Source organism: Eptesicus fuscus, chromosome 1 (genome assembly GCF_027574615.1).
Source record: "Eptesicus fuscus isolate TK198812 chromosome 1, DD_ASM_mEF_20220401, whole genome shotgun sequence".
NCBI classification, from domain to species: Eukaryota; Metazoa; Chordata; class Mammalia; order Chiroptera; family Vespertilionidae; genus Eptesicus; species Eptesicus fuscus.
The window spans coordinates 86860338-86875629 of NC_072473.1; the positions used below are offsets into that span (position 1 = coordinate 86860338).

General features: G+C 38.0%; 1 protein-coding gene across 4 annotated transcripts in view; it reads left to right on the forward strand.

Annotated features, from left to right (window-relative positions):
- The window catches only part of PLS3 (plastin 3), a 96997-nt gene extending 83578 nt beyond the window's left edge, over positions 1–13419 (forward strand). For all 4 annotated transcript variants that reach the window (XM_028132032.2, XM_054724499.1, XM_008156106.3 and 1 more), the window contains 9 exons: positions 413–555; positions 3029–3124; positions 6889–7084; positions 8502–8580; positions 9309–9423; positions 9630–9763; positions 10444–10567; positions 10801–10925; positions 12174–13419. In XM_028132032.2, coding sequence (XP_027987833.1) covers positions 413–555; positions 3029–3124; positions 6889–7084; positions 8502–8580; positions 9309–9423; positions 9630–9763; positions 10444–10567; positions 10801–10925; positions 12174–12306 — 1145 coding nt within the window. In that variant the 3' untranslated portion in view covers positions 12307–13419. The remainder of the gene's footprint in view (positions 1–412; positions 556–3028; positions 3125–6888; positions 7085–8501; positions 8581–9308; positions 9424–9629; positions 9764–10443; positions 10568–10800; positions 10926–12173) is intronic.
- The last annotated feature ends 1873 nt before the right edge of the window (positions 13420–15292 follow it).

Sequence of the window (15292 nt, forward strand, 5' to 3'; positions counted from 1 at the left end):
AAGAAGTTAGGTGAAAGGCTCCACTGTTTTAAACATCATCCCCCAAATCTGTAATTTTAATATTATTAAACAAGCACAATTTATGTAAATATGTGATATAAAGTGAAAATGCCCATCTTAAAAGCTTTAATTTACTTGGTATTTTGAATACGAAGAATAATAAAAAAGGAAAAAACTAATACTGTATATTTGTGTGTATTCTCATAAGACAATGTCTTTATCTGTCTCATCTTATAATTATCTACTTATATATTTATCTTTTATTAGACTCTGAGTACCTGGAAACCAGGATGTACGTCATGCTGGTTTTTGCATCTCTATTATTTAACAGTGTCAAAAGACTAAATGAACTTGTAATGACCATTATCATCATAATATATGGCTCATGGCTTTGTATTTTTTTTTCTTGTAGCCTTGGCTGCTTTACTTCGAGATGGTGAGACCTTGGAGGAGCTTATGAAATTGTCTCCAGAAGAGCTTCTGCTCAGATGGGCAAACTTTCATTTGGAAAACTCAGGCTGGCAGAAAATCAACAACTTTAGTGCTGACATCAAGGTAACTGTAACTGTGCAAATAACCATAACACTTTGGGGGGCTATAATGACTTGAGAGATTTCACCCCAGCTTAACAGAGGGAAAATGCTACCAGTTTATCACCGAGCCTTGTTGCCTCTTGACCCCAATGGTAGATTTCAGTAGAGAGGTGGAGCTGAGTAAGAAGCATGAGCACCAAGTCTAGCTTTCATTTTGTGGAAAAAAGTAAAATTATTATAGTCCTAGCATTTTATATTCTGCTTACTGTTAAACATGGAGTATAAAAGGATGGGCCATGACTATTCCATTCCTAACTGCCTTTCCCAGGCCTCAGTGTACTTGTTAGCAAAGACCTAGACGAGAGAGAGGACCTCAAGATTCCCCTTCCCCTTTCTTATATGCCTCCTCTCCTGTCATGTGCTCCTACCTTTAGACATTGAGTTCTTAAGAGTACTGATGAGCTCTTATATATGTCTGGCTCCTACTTCAGCCCCTTCCCCAGTGCCCTCCTACTAAGTCCACCTCTGACCCAACACCTGGCATATAAAAGGCCTGCAAAAATTCCTTGCATTGAATCGAATTCTAGAGCTCACTGCTCACCAGGAACAGTAGGGAAAACTAGCAAGGGAAAGAAGACATTGGTAGCATTCATTTACAACATGGTGCCCAAGGCTACTCAAGGAGAGAGAACCAAAATTATCATAGCAAATATCATGAAGTTCTCATTAACTGACTGGACTGTCTCCCAAGTCCAGATGTTGGAACACAGGTAACAAACTCGGGGATCTTTACCAAATGTCACTGACCAACAGGTCTATGAAACCAATAGGTTGTGATCATATCAATTTGTTCAGTGGTGAGAGGAAGTAACGGGCTCTTTGCATTACTGATTTCATCAGTGAAAATTGTGGCTAGCCCCCAAATTAGAGCAGTTGGCCCCGTCCCTTCTTTTCACTAACACAACATGTTTGACCCAGTATATTTTACTTATGCATTAGATGTGTTCCCAAAAACCATTCATTAGTATATTTTATGTTCTAAGACTTGTTTTAAGTGCACAAAAGGAAATATCATTTTTAAATGAAGCCTGTTTTGAAAATATTTTTAAAAGCAAAGAATTGTTCAGTAATGTGAAAATGAATTTCCAATTTATCTGTATTCAGGTTCAATTTTTCACCTGCAAAGCACTTTTCTGTGTAGTGTATACAAACTCTGCTGGGTCTGTTCTTTACCTGTTACCCTCAAATGCATAGGATTAAGTTATGTATTCTCTCTGCATCTTTCATGGGTAATTGTAAACGAAAGCACTAACACAACTGCCATGCACTATTAGAAGGAGGAAAATCCTGTGTCCACTAATGGTAGGATCTGGGTTTGCATTTCATAAATTGCTTTGAAATGACTTGCACGCATCCGATTTTCCCCATGCTTAGAATAATTTAGGGTACTGGGTATCAAACTCTCTTGGGCAGCGTGTTTACCATGCAGCTTTCTGGGCAGCTCCCAGAGAGTCATCACATTTGGTGGGAATGGGGTTGGATCCAGTAATCAGTATTTTGAACAACATCGCAGGGGATCACGATGCACATAATCTGCAGAGCTTACTGTAAGAAACATTCCTTCAGAGCCTGTCTGGACTGTCAAGGCCCAATAATAGCAAACTATCATACCCGGGAAGGTAGTCTTCAGATATAGCAAGATTAAGGCTTCTTGACTCCAGTTCCTGTCCTCTGGTATTCCAGAGAGGCAGAATTTTACTTGATATGTGTGTTGAAGACCCCTATTAAGTGTTTGTGCTAATCTAATGGTTTTCGAGCTGTGTTCTGTGGAATGTCCACACAGCCTGAATTCACCGGGCCCATCCCCCCAATATGAGCAATGCACTTTGATTTAGGAACTGGGATTTCAAGGGAAAATGTTCAAGTGCCGAACGAAGAGAGAGGCTTTTTTGGGTTAAGTATATTCGGATCATAAAGGGTTAAATGTTATTTTGCCACTTGAAGTGTTGCTCATTTTGTTAAAATTTCATTTAAATTTACAATTAAATACATCTTTAGCACAGCTAATCTCTTTTCCATAGGGTACGGTATGTATTGTGCTTTGTAATGATATAACCTGTTTATTTTATCTTTCCTTATGCTTCCTGGATTTCTACTCTCCCACTGATTTTTCTTGCTTATTTTATCTACCAAGCTTATTGACTTCAGTAATTCAGTGAAGGTACAGAACTAGTTTTGTGTTTACTAACATTATTGTGTTGATTACTTCAAGAAATTGTAAAATTATGACAAAATCCAGTTCATCTATTTTCAAGGCAGACATAAGACCAAATAGATGAACTTTTCGGGGGAAAAGGTCTGTTAAATTAGAAGACAGATGTTTGAGCCATATATTCTTTAAAACTTCAGGGCAAATATCCTTCCAAACATGGTATAATAGGATGCATTCATTCTTTGTGAATGTGATCTCACCGACATTTTCAATTCATCCATAGGATTCCAAAGCCTATTTCCATCTTCTCAATCAAATTGCACCAAAAGGACAAAAGGAAGGTGAACCACGGATAGATATTAACATGTCAGGTTTCAATGTAAGTATAGGTGTTTCTTTTCAACTTTACGATCTTACAAAATTATTGTCAATTTTTTATAAATATAAGAGTGTTTATAATTATATATGTAGTGGTATTGACACTTTTAAGTTTTATTTTAAAGTTCATTTAAATTGCTATACTTATCATTCAGAGGCAGAAAGACTTGATTTTGAGAGTGCATTAGTGAGTTCCATAATTATGGTGGTAATGGTTTATAATGGATGGCATAAAATATTCAAAGCAAGCATGGGGAAATAAGTACTAGAGACTGACCTTTCCTAAATATTTGGGTTATAACCACAGTAACAGATGTAATGACTACATACAGTATTTATATATGCATCTGTTATCCTGTGTTGAGAATAATGTGAATATGTTTACAAACTCCTGATCCATGAAATACAATTTGGGAAAATACTGACATGAACCATGTTCCCTGGTTACACCATTAATTTATTCAATGATCTGGGACTACTTCCTTCCCAAAATTGGATCTCACTTTGTTCATCCACAAAGTAAGAAGCTGGACCAGCCTGTTTAATGTCAAGTTTCTAGGATCCTGTCATTCTTTATACCCATTAGATATGGAATGCATGTACTAATCTTAAAAATCCACATTTCTAGCCTATTATGCAATAGGATTGAGTGGGTTACACTGGCTAACCCATTTACACTACCTTTATTAGAAATGAATTTATAACTGACTTGTTTCCTTATATTTCTGTCTGTATGTTAAATATGAAACTCTGGTTCAGGTCACTTTTGATACAAATGAGGCACCATCCTGTGCACTGAGGAAGCCAGGTGCCTGGGTAAATGGCACCAGTATACTAACTGATTCTGATAAAGCTCTTCGGCCAGTCCTCCCTGAGTGATCTTCCTAAAACACTCCTTTCTTCATCTCTTCCCTCCTCAGAATCCTTCTAGGATTCCCATTGATACTATAGGTCAGTCTGAAATGTCCTGCATTTTAAGGCCACCCCATCTCACATACCCAGTGTTATTTCCCACTAATCTGTAACCCCAAAATGCTCATTTTATTTATCTCATAGCCTTTGCTTTTCCCTTTTTTGCAGGGTCATTCATCTTTTAGCCTTACACCTTCTTTAGAAGCTAATTTAAAAATCTGAAAAGTTTAAGCTTTTTCTTGATGGGGTTTAGCAGGAAATGTTATCTCAGTTGAGTTTAATGTATTCCGTCCTTCGATCTATGATCTGGTGCCATCTAGGGTATTTTCAAGGGACTGCAAATCCAAACACAGCCAATTTTTTATTTTTTTCATTCAAAACAATTTTATAATAAGAACCATATGTTGGGTAAGAGACAGTAGAATTTTTTTTTTACTAATAAATATTTGTTGTTCAGATTATTACAGTTGTTCGTCTTTTTTCCCCCATAGCTCCCCTCCACCCGGTTCCCACCCTACCCTCTGCCCTTACCCGCCCCCCACTGTCCTCATCCATAGGTGTACAATTTTTGTCCAGTCTCTTCCCACACTCCCCACACCCCTTTCCCCGAGAATTGTTAGTCCACTCCCTTTCTATGCCCCTGATCCTATTATATTCACCAGTTCATTCTGTTCATCAGACTTTTTATTCACTTGATTTTTAGATTCACTTGTTAATAAATATGTATTTGTTGTCACTTTGTTGTTCATAGTTTTTGTCTTTACCTTTTTCTTCTTCTTCCTCTTCTTAAAGAATACCCTTCAGCATTTCATATAATACTGGTTAGGCAGTGATGAATTCCTTTCGTTTTTTCTTATCTGTGAAGCTCTTTATCTGACCTTCAATTGTAAATGATAGCTTTGCTGGGTAGAGTAATCTTGGTTGTAGGTTCTTGCTATTCATCATTTTGGATATTTCTTGCCACTCCCTTCTGGCCTGCATAGTTTCTGTTGAGAAATCAGCTGACAGTCGTATGGGCACTCCCTTGTAGGTAACTAACTGTTTTTCTCTTGCTGCTTTTAATATTCTCTCTTTGTCTTTTACCCTTGACATTTTAATTATGATGTGTCTTGGTGTGGTCCTCTTTGGATTCCTTTTGTTTGGGGTTCTGTGTGCTTCCTGGACTTGTAAGTCTATTTATTTGACCAGGTAGGGGAAGTTTTCTGTCATTATTTCTTCAAATAGGTTTTCAATATCTTGCTCTCTCTCTTCTTCTGGCACCCCCATAATTTGGATGTTGGTATGCTTGAAGTTGTCCCAGAGGCTCCTTATACTATCTTCATATTTTTGGATTCTTTTTGCTTTTCTGTTTGGGTATTTTTTGATTTTTGTATTTCAAATCTTTGACTTGATTCTTTAGATCCTCTAGTCTCCTGTTGGATCTCCGTATATTATTCTTTATTTCAGTCAGTGTATGCTTAATTTCTAGTTGGTCCTTTTTTATATCCTCAAGGGTCTCACTAAATTTATCGGCGTTTTCTAGAAGATTATTGAGTAACCTTATAACCGTGGTTTTGAACTCTATATCCAGTAGTTTGCTTTCCTCCATTTCTTTCATTTGTGACCTGTTTCTTTGTCTCTGCATTTTGGCTGCTTCCCTGTGTTGATAGAGTGGCTTTGTGTGCTAGGTGTCCTATAGGGCCCAGTGGCTCAGCCTCCCTAATTACCTGAGGTGGACACTCTTGGTGCACCCCTTTGTGGGCTGTGTCCACAATCTTGTTGTAGTTAAGCCTTGATTGCTGTTGGTATCATTGGGAGGAATTGACCTCCTGGCCAATTGGCTGTGAGGACCAGTTGTGTCTACAATGGGAGAACTTCTGTGCTGGAGACACCCTTATGGGGCAGGACTTGCTTCAGTGGGGCTTTGGTGCTCACTTTGTCTGCCCCCTGAGTGTGTCTCTTATGGATGTGAAGAGTTGTAATCTGGATGGTCTCACTCTGACCACTGGGTACATTGGCTCTTGGATCTCCAAGGAGAGAGGCCACCCAGCAGGAGCTACAGAGAGATCTGCAGATTCCTTCTCTTTGTTTGGGGTTTGGAGGTACCCAGATGAGGCCCAGCTGTGAAGCAATGCAAGCTGCTGTTCAGCCTTGGGTGTTCTTTTGGAGGCTCTGGAGCTCTTTGACCCAGCTGCAGTATGTTAGGTTTCAGATTTCAGAGGTCCAGACCATTCATATGCAAAAGCCTCTGTGCACAATTGGGGTGGGGTCTCAGGGAATCACCAGGGTGGAGCTAATAGCAATGGCTGACCATCAGCCCTGCCTGGAAGAGGTCCTGTGTCTCTGTGTCCCGGGGCACCGTGCAGGAACAATGATCGCTGCAAGCACCTCTGAGAGAAAGCTGCCTTCGAGTTCCGCCCAATGCCAGACAGTCCAGTTTCTCCCCGTATGAGTCTGGGTCCCCAGAGTCCTGCCCGGAACTGGAGTTCAGAGCAGTTGGGAGCTTATGGCTCCCTCCCAATTTAAAAAGACAACAGCATACTCAGTTACCAGCCCTTTCCGCGCTCGTGCCTCTGTACCTCTGCACTTCACTTCTGCACCTCCACTCCTCCTCCAAGTCTCAGTGTGCTTTTCTCTTTCCTTCTAGTTGTAGAATTTCCACTAAGCCAGCCTTCCCGTGGTTCTGGATGATACCTGTTTTGTCTTTTAGTTGTAGTTTTGAAGTGGTTGTGCGAGGCAGCAAGTTCAGGTGTTTATCTATGCTGCCATCTTAGTTTCTCTAAGGTAGAATTTTATATACCGCCTATCATTATAAGGAAACATTTTTGTATTTTGAGTATGGCCTCTTAAAAATGTCTTATTTTACTTCAACAGGAAACAGATGATTTGAAGAGAGCTGAGAGTATGCTTCAACAAGCAGACAAATTAGGTTGCAGACAGTTTGTTACCCCTGCTGATGTTGTCAGTGGAAACCCCAAACTGAACTTAGCCTTTGTGGCTAACCTGTTTAATAAGTATCCAGCACTAACTAAGCCAGAGAACCAGGATATTGACTGGACTCTATTAGAAGGTAAAATTCTAATGGCTGGGACTATAGAGCAGAAATATACAGGCCACAATGATTTTGTAATCTTGACTTAATACGTTTCATTATCCACTTTCCTTTAGCAAACATCTACTAGAAGTAGACTCAAAGATTGAGTAAAAAATAGCAGTTGACAGAAAGGGATGATACGAAGGAACTTTTATTTATTTATTTGTTATGTTTTTATTTATTTCTTTGTAGAGAGAGAGAGGAAGGGAGAGGGATAAAGAGAAACATCAATGATAAGAGAGAATCATTGATCAGATGCCTTCTGCACGCCCCCCTCTGGGGAATCAAGCTCACAACCAAGGCATGTGCCCTGACTGGAATCAAACCTCTTGGTTCATGGGTCCACATTCAACCACTGAGCCATACCAGCTGAGCGATATGAGAGAACTTTAAATTAAAGTAGTCTAGGGCAACTCAGTTTAAGTCCCCTTAGTAAACCAGTGTTTTATTTTAATATTTTAAAATTAGATCACTTTTTTAATATCTCACAAGACAAATGCGCATCTGCATAAAATTTGATCTATAAATTTACAGTATTTATGTTTCATTCTTCCACAATCAGACTAACTGGAACTAGCCCCCCCCCCATTTCTTTCACACGTACCTACTCAAAAGTTAGTAATAATGTGTAGTAATTATTTGTTTAACTTTGAAGAAGGCAGTTTACCTTTGTTAGGAGATATATATATATATATATATATATATATATATATATATATATACAGTATTGAAAAATTAACAAATGTAAATAGTAGTTGTTGAATTTCCATTGGCATTACTATAAAATATTTAAATTTTATGCTTTTGACATTTCAAGTAATTTGTTGCTTTAATATAGGTGTGTAAAAAGAAGCACTTGTGTAGTTTAGTGAACATACAATACAATATACCAGTGATGTATTATAGAATTGTGTACCTGAAACCTATATTTGTATTAATCAATATCACCCTAATAAATTCATTAAAGTTTTTAAAAAGTTAAAAAAATAAAAATGGGTAGAGGAAAGATTTAAATTAATATGAGTATAGATTCATATGACCAGAGAAAATTTTTTAAGATACAAACTATACTTGATAACATCAGTTACTTTGAAGTATGGGGACTTGAGCAACATTGGAGAAGAATTAAAGGAGGGTGGAGTTTATAAAAAGTTCCTAAATGTCTAAATTGCTTAACTGGTTATAATAAGGTTCTATTCTTTCATTTTAAAGTAAATGAGCAAATTTTAAAAATAAGCATGTATCTAGAGGATGTATTTAGAGAGAATGCTTAGAAATTCATAAGGAGAGAACCTTTAGATCTGGAGAGGAAATAGTCTTATGTATTGGTTGACATTATATACACATATACAAGGAGTTTAATGAATAAAAAATTTGTTAATATTCTTAATAGGAGAAACTCGTGAAGAAAGAACCTTCCGTAACTGGATGAACTCTCTTGGTGTTAATCCCCATGTAAACCATCTCTACGCGTAAGCCTTCCTCCTGCCATTATAAATAGTAATGAACATCATGAATGGGTGCTACAAAAATAATTACCACTCTAAACATTTTCTAAATATTAATTTATAATGGTTATTTATATTGGAAAATGTTGAGTCGTGATATCATCAACTATAAGTGATAGAATGCATTAATGTCTTTCTGGGGAGAAGATACCCTAATTTGAGACAAAGATCATCAAGGAACGCTTTAAGTAGACCATCCATGATGCCTGGGGGCCTTTGTGCTCACTGTTCTCTCAGCCTAGAATGTTCTTTTCTACATCTAATGCCTCACTCCCTTACTATATTCACACCACTGGTTCAGATCAACAGATTCAGGTGTTGACCACCACTGGCCACTCTCTAACCCCTAACCCTACCTCTGTTTTTCTTCATAAGACTTACCCCCAAATCATATATATTTATCCATGTACTTGTTTATTCTCTCTCTTTCTCTGACTCTAATGTAAAGCCAGAGATTTTTCTCCTATGTGCCCAGCTTCTAGAGCAGTGCCTTAAAAACAGCAAGTTCTCAACAAATACTTTTAAGTGAATCAGATGGTCTTAGCTCTATTTTCAGCATAGATTGATAGAATATATGTCTTGGGTATTATCTCTGGTTTTATATATCTTGTTTGACAGTGTCGTGTTATTCTTTTTAAGGAACAAAAGCCAAGTGTTTGAAAACACTAATTAAATTATTTTTAAATTGTTAGCGACCTGCAAGATGCCCTGGTAATCTTACAGTTGTATGAGCGAATTAAAGTTCCTGTTGACTGGAGTAAGGTTAATAAACCTCCATACCCGAAACTTGGAGCCAACATGAAAAAGGTAGAAAATTACATTGCCACATATCTTTGCTACCAACTATTTTTCTTCTAAATTTGTTTCTTTTGTTTGAAAATCTCTTAACTCGGAGCTTCCTGTGGACAGGAACTGTGTCTTATTTACTGTTGTGTAGTAAGCATCTGGCATCACACATGTGTACAGATTAAGCAAATGAAAATCTTTAACCATTTACTTTTGTGTGTTTGCAGCTAGAAAACTGCAACTATGCTGTTGAATTAGGGAAGCATCCTGCCAAATTCTCCCTGGTTGGCATTGGAGGGCAAGACCTGAATGATGGGAACCAAACCTTGACTTTAGCTTTGGTCTGGCAGCTGATGAGAAGGTATGATACACAATTTTGGCTGTTTAAGCTTCACTCTAATACAGGTCTGTGATCTAGTTATTATTTTTAAGTAAACACATCAGTGACTACACCTTTGAAATGTTTGTATTTAGACTCTGAAATGAGCTTAAGTAATGAGTATATATTTGATGTTCCATGGGAGATGATGCCTATTTGAGAGTTAGTTGGGCAACAGAACTGTGAACATTTCCTTTTCTGATAAGAACCTGATGCATACACTTGAGCCTCACCTAAAGTCAATGAATAAAGAAATAACCAGCAAAAATTATGAACATCCCATGTATCCATTTGAAAAATATCTCTTAACTATAATGCTGAAAAACATTTATTATCACTGGGTGCCAGCCAAAGCAGAGCTTATTTTAAGATATTACCACAGTCAGACTAGTACCAAATGTGCCTGCTGTAGACGGTTAAGCTTGCTCATTAAAACACTGAAAATCTTAAACCCCACTGTCACCTCCACTACTGCAAAGGGTAAATCACTAGCAACCCACTTCTACTTGAAATATGTTTTTCATATAAGGTGACTCTTTCCATGAAATCTTTAGTTTCTCAAACCTAAGGAATAAAAGAAATGGAAGTTAAAGCATCTTCCTAATGTTTACATTTTTACTCATAAAGTAGATTGGGACCTTTTCTTTGGCTTCTTCTTTTAGATATACCCTCAATGTACTGGAAGATCTTGGAGATGGTCAGAAAGCTAATGATGACATCATTGTAAGCTGGGTCAACAAAACATTGAGTGAAGCTGGCAAATCAACTTCCATTCAGAGTTTTAAGGTAAGAATTTCCATGTGTGACTATTAAACATTATGTTTGCTAGAAAGTCTTTGTAATTTTGGAAGGACAACCTTTGGTTCATTGTGAGTGAGAATTATCATTGGACTAATGGCAAGATTCTCTTTGAATTCTCTGGCCTTTTGTTTTGGGAACTTTATGTAAGTAATCCCATGTTTTACATATTGAAATTTGTACATATTAAAATTCTCAGATTTGTTCTCCTTTTACACTAGGACAAGACGATCAGCTCCAGTTTGGCAGTCGTGGATTTAATTGATGCCATCCAGCCAGGCTGCATAAATTATGACCTTGTTAAGAGTGGCAATCTAACAGAAGATGACAAGCACAATAATGCCAAGTAAGGGATGCTGCCTGATATCCTGGCAAGAGCCAGGCAGATCTTCATTCTCAGTCAAGTTCTACCACTTAAGAATTGTGTCACCTAGGGGAAACCTCTTTGAGCCTGAGAGTCCTCATAAGTAAAATGGGAACAATAGTAATTACCTTAGAGATTTTGAAATGAACAACATACTGTATATAAGCGCCTAGCATTGTGCCTGACCTACCAGGTGCTCAATCAGTTGTTGCTTCAGGGAATTATAGAAATGATGTAGTGTATGCTTTAATGCAACTCGGCTACAAATGTACAAGGGAAAAATGAGCTAATGATAATCATGCCTTATCCTCTGATATCCTTTTTACTGTGCATAGATCACTCTGGCGATGTATGTTGAGCTTATTATCTTGGTCCCTAAATGGGCAGGATGCTTAACCCTCAGCTGAAAATATGCTTTGGAAGTTTCTTGCATTTCAATAGCATTGAGAAGATCTTTTCCACCCATCTCTTCCCTTCTTCACCAAAGACCTTGACTGTGTCCTGGATTTATGGGCAACCCATGGGAGCTTTACTAGTACATTGAAAATCACCCTAGCGCAGGGCTTCATAGGATATAGATAAGGAGCATTGCTGCAAAAAAAATTCCTGTTAATAAACACCTAGAAATGCCACATGTATTAATTGAGGTGTACTCTGCAAATTTCCCTACCTGGACATGTCAGTTCTTTCCTTGCTTCCTTTGTCTACCCTTTCTGTTCCTTGCTCTAGTCACTCTGGCCATGTGCCATGTAGAAATTTGGAAGTATTCACTGCATCTACCAAAGCAACTTGGATTTTGCATCTGGTATAATTTTCCACCCCATATCTCTAAGATCACATGAGAGTGTAAAAAAAAAAATTTTAACCACATTACCTTTTTAAAAAAGCATTGATTGTGCAGCCAATCTGGGTGATTCTGTGTGTGTGGGGGGGGGGGTGGTATTTTCATTTTCATATCAAGTCAGTGCTCCAAAATTAATTATAATTTTATATTGGAGAAAATGAGTGAATAAATGTTATCAGTCCCAAATAGCAGATCTTAAAAACCTGGTGTCACTTAAGAATAACCTCGAAAACAAAATAAAACATCAAAAAGTGAAATGGTTCTGATTTGAACTTTCAATGTGGAAGCTTTACACCCCAGCCAAATGATTATAGAAAACAGATGTCTCATATTGTGTGCTTGACTGACAAGATTTTCATCTTAATTTTTGTTTCCTCAAAAAATAGGTATGCCGTGTCAATGGCTAGAAGAATTGGAGCCAGGGTGTACGCTCTTCCTGAAGACCTTGTGGAAGTAAAGCCCAAGATGGTCATGACCGTGTTTGCATGTTTGATGGGCAGAGGGATGAAGAGAGTGTAAAATAACCCATTTGAATAAAAACAGCCTTGCTCCCAGGTGCATGATTAGCAAGTCAGCTATTTCCAGGTGAAGTGCTCATGGCTTAAGGAACTGTTGGTTATTTAAAGGACTTTTCATTTTGATTAAGAAGACTAGCTCCTCATGAGAGCCCTCAGGGGGAAAAGTTTTCATAAAAACAAGTCCCCTTTCCCATAGTCCTAGTTGGATTGATCGGCACACCTGAAACGTGCTCATAGCCAAATCATTTACTCTCCTTCTAGATTGCTGCCTTTGACATTTCCCCTTGTTATATGTTATTTCTTTCTGTATATCTTTTTCCCTCTTAGAATGTCCACCTCTTGAGACTTGCTTAGATGATTGGATATGACTATTATTAGACAATAATTTTGCTTTCCATCTGGTATGCTAGTTCTTAATCAAGAACTGTGGTCAGAGGGTATTTAGTTGTGAGTATCCTTTGCTTATCTTGATAGTACTGAAAATTTGTGGAAGTAACTGGCTGTGCAGAATGTAATAGAAGCTTTTCATATTCTTTTATTCTTAAAATTAGTATCTTTTTACAGTATTCTTTCTACATGATCCTTTTTTTGTACATTTAAGAATATTTTGATTACATTAAATAAGACTGCTGATTTTGCTACTTTTTTAAAGGGGTCTTCAAGTAAGTAAAAAACATACATTATAGGTAGAGGAAAATGTACCTTAAATTTGCATCTTCTCCCTCATACCCAAGCTGTAAACAGTTGACATATATTTTGTCTTAAAACACTTGGTTCAATTTTGGCTTATTTGTTTTAAAACCTGTATCATCAAACTCTCTCTTTAGATTTAAAATGCTGTTGAATATGACACTTTCCAGGAGAGAGTATGCTCAGAACTTAAGTAGGATACAGTAGGCCAGGTATGCTAAGTGTACAATAGATTTTCTAATTTTACACCTAAGGCAAGGAGATGTGGTCACTAAAACATAAAAATATATATGTAGGACTTATGTACTCTTGCTTTGTCAAGCTGTTTGCTATAGTTTCCAAGATTATAATGTTACTCTAACTCTGAAAAAGTATGTAATCTGATAGCAATGTATTAGTTCAAATAAAGGCATTTACATAATAATTAGTCTGTTCATGCTTCTGTCCCTTAGCAGTATGCTAATGATGTTCACCAGTTTTTTTTTTCTCCAATATTTTGACTCTTTTTCTGTTGTACTGTATAAAATAATGTTTGTTAAATTTAAGCTTTTGGCATAACCAATGGACACAGACACCAGGGGGGTGAGGGCATGAGCAGGGGGGAGGGGGAGGACAATGGGATAAGGACACATATGTAATACCTTAATCAATAAAAAAAAATAAGCTTTTGTCGGTGAATTGCAGGGACTAAATTAAGGATAAAACCAATGAGAAAAGATGGTTTTCTCCAGCTTATGAAAATTTCCTTATTCAGATCCACCCTTTTTCTTTCCCATCTCACTCAATTTTTTCAATATTCTGTGATATTCAGAAGACCAAAACAATGGGGATCTGAACAACCAGGAAAGAGAGAGGTGGTTTATAGAGATTTTTTTCAACCTCATCACTATTGACATTTTTAGTTGGATAACTTTTTGTTGGAGGGGAGACCTATTCTGTGCATTTTAGGATGTCAGTAGCACACCCCAGAGTGTAAACCAAGTAAGTCTCCAGACATAGCCAAATGTCCCATGGGGGGCAAAAGCATCCCTAGTTGACTACTAGTGGTTTATGGTACCATTTTAAGGCTTTGTGTGAATGAGTACTATGAAATGCAGTCCTATGAGGGACTGCATGGTGACGTTATAAAATTTTTTGTATTTATAGTCTAAGAGTAAGACAGACCTTTCTAAGTATGATACTAACCCCAAAGACATAAAATAAGAGAATGATAAATTTGACAATTCTGCTTTAGCAAAGATATCTAAAGAAATACAATAAAAAAAGTCAAACTAGAGATAAACAAAACAATCAGTTTAGTCCCATTGTCTTAGTCTATTTGGGCTGCTGTAACAGAATATCATTGACCCGTGGTCAGCAAACTGCAGCTCGCGAGCCACATGCGGCTCTTTGGCCCCTTGAGTGTGGCTCTTCCACAAAATACCACAGCCTGGTCGAGTCTATTTTGAAGAAGTGGCATTAGAAGAAGTTTGAGTTTAAAATATTTGGCTCTCAAAAGAAATTTCAATCGTTGTACTGTTGATATTTGGCTCTGTTGACTAATGAGTTTGCCGACCACTGTCATAGACTAAACTTGTAAACAAGAAAAATTTATTTCTCACAGTTGTGCAGTCTGGGAAGTCTAAGATCAAGGTGCTGGCAGGTTCAATGTCAGGTGAGGGCCTACTTCCTGGTTCATAAATGGCTGTCTTTTAGCTATAACCCAACATGGCAGAAGAAGCAAGGGAGCTATCGGGAGTCTCTTGAATAAGGTCACTAGCCCCCTTCATGAGGGCTCCATCCTTGAGACCTAATCACCTCTAAAGACCCCACCTCCAAATACCATCACATGGGAGATGAGGTTTCAACATAGGAATGGGATTTGGTCTATGGTACCCCTATAATGGATTGATTTTCTTAATATAAAAACAGTTTAAGCCCTCGCCGGTTTGGCTCAGTGGATAGAGCATCAGCCTGCGGACTGAAGGGTCCCAGGTTCTATTCCGGTCAAGGGCACATGCCCGGTTTGCAGGCTCCATCCCCAGTAGGGGGCATGCAGGAGGCAGCGGATCCATGATTCCCTCTCATCATGGATGTTTCTATCTCTCTCTCCCTTACTCTCTGACATCAGTAAAAACAGTTTATCCGATCTAAAGAGGGAGTATGCTAATTGACCCTCATGCTGTTGCAAAGATGGCAGCGCCCACAGCCAATAAGGAGGGAATATGCTAATTGACTGCCACACCCTCAAAGATGGCGGCGCCCAGGGCTGGCCCAAGGCACAGGCAAGCCTTGGATGGTGGCTGCCCAGCTACCCA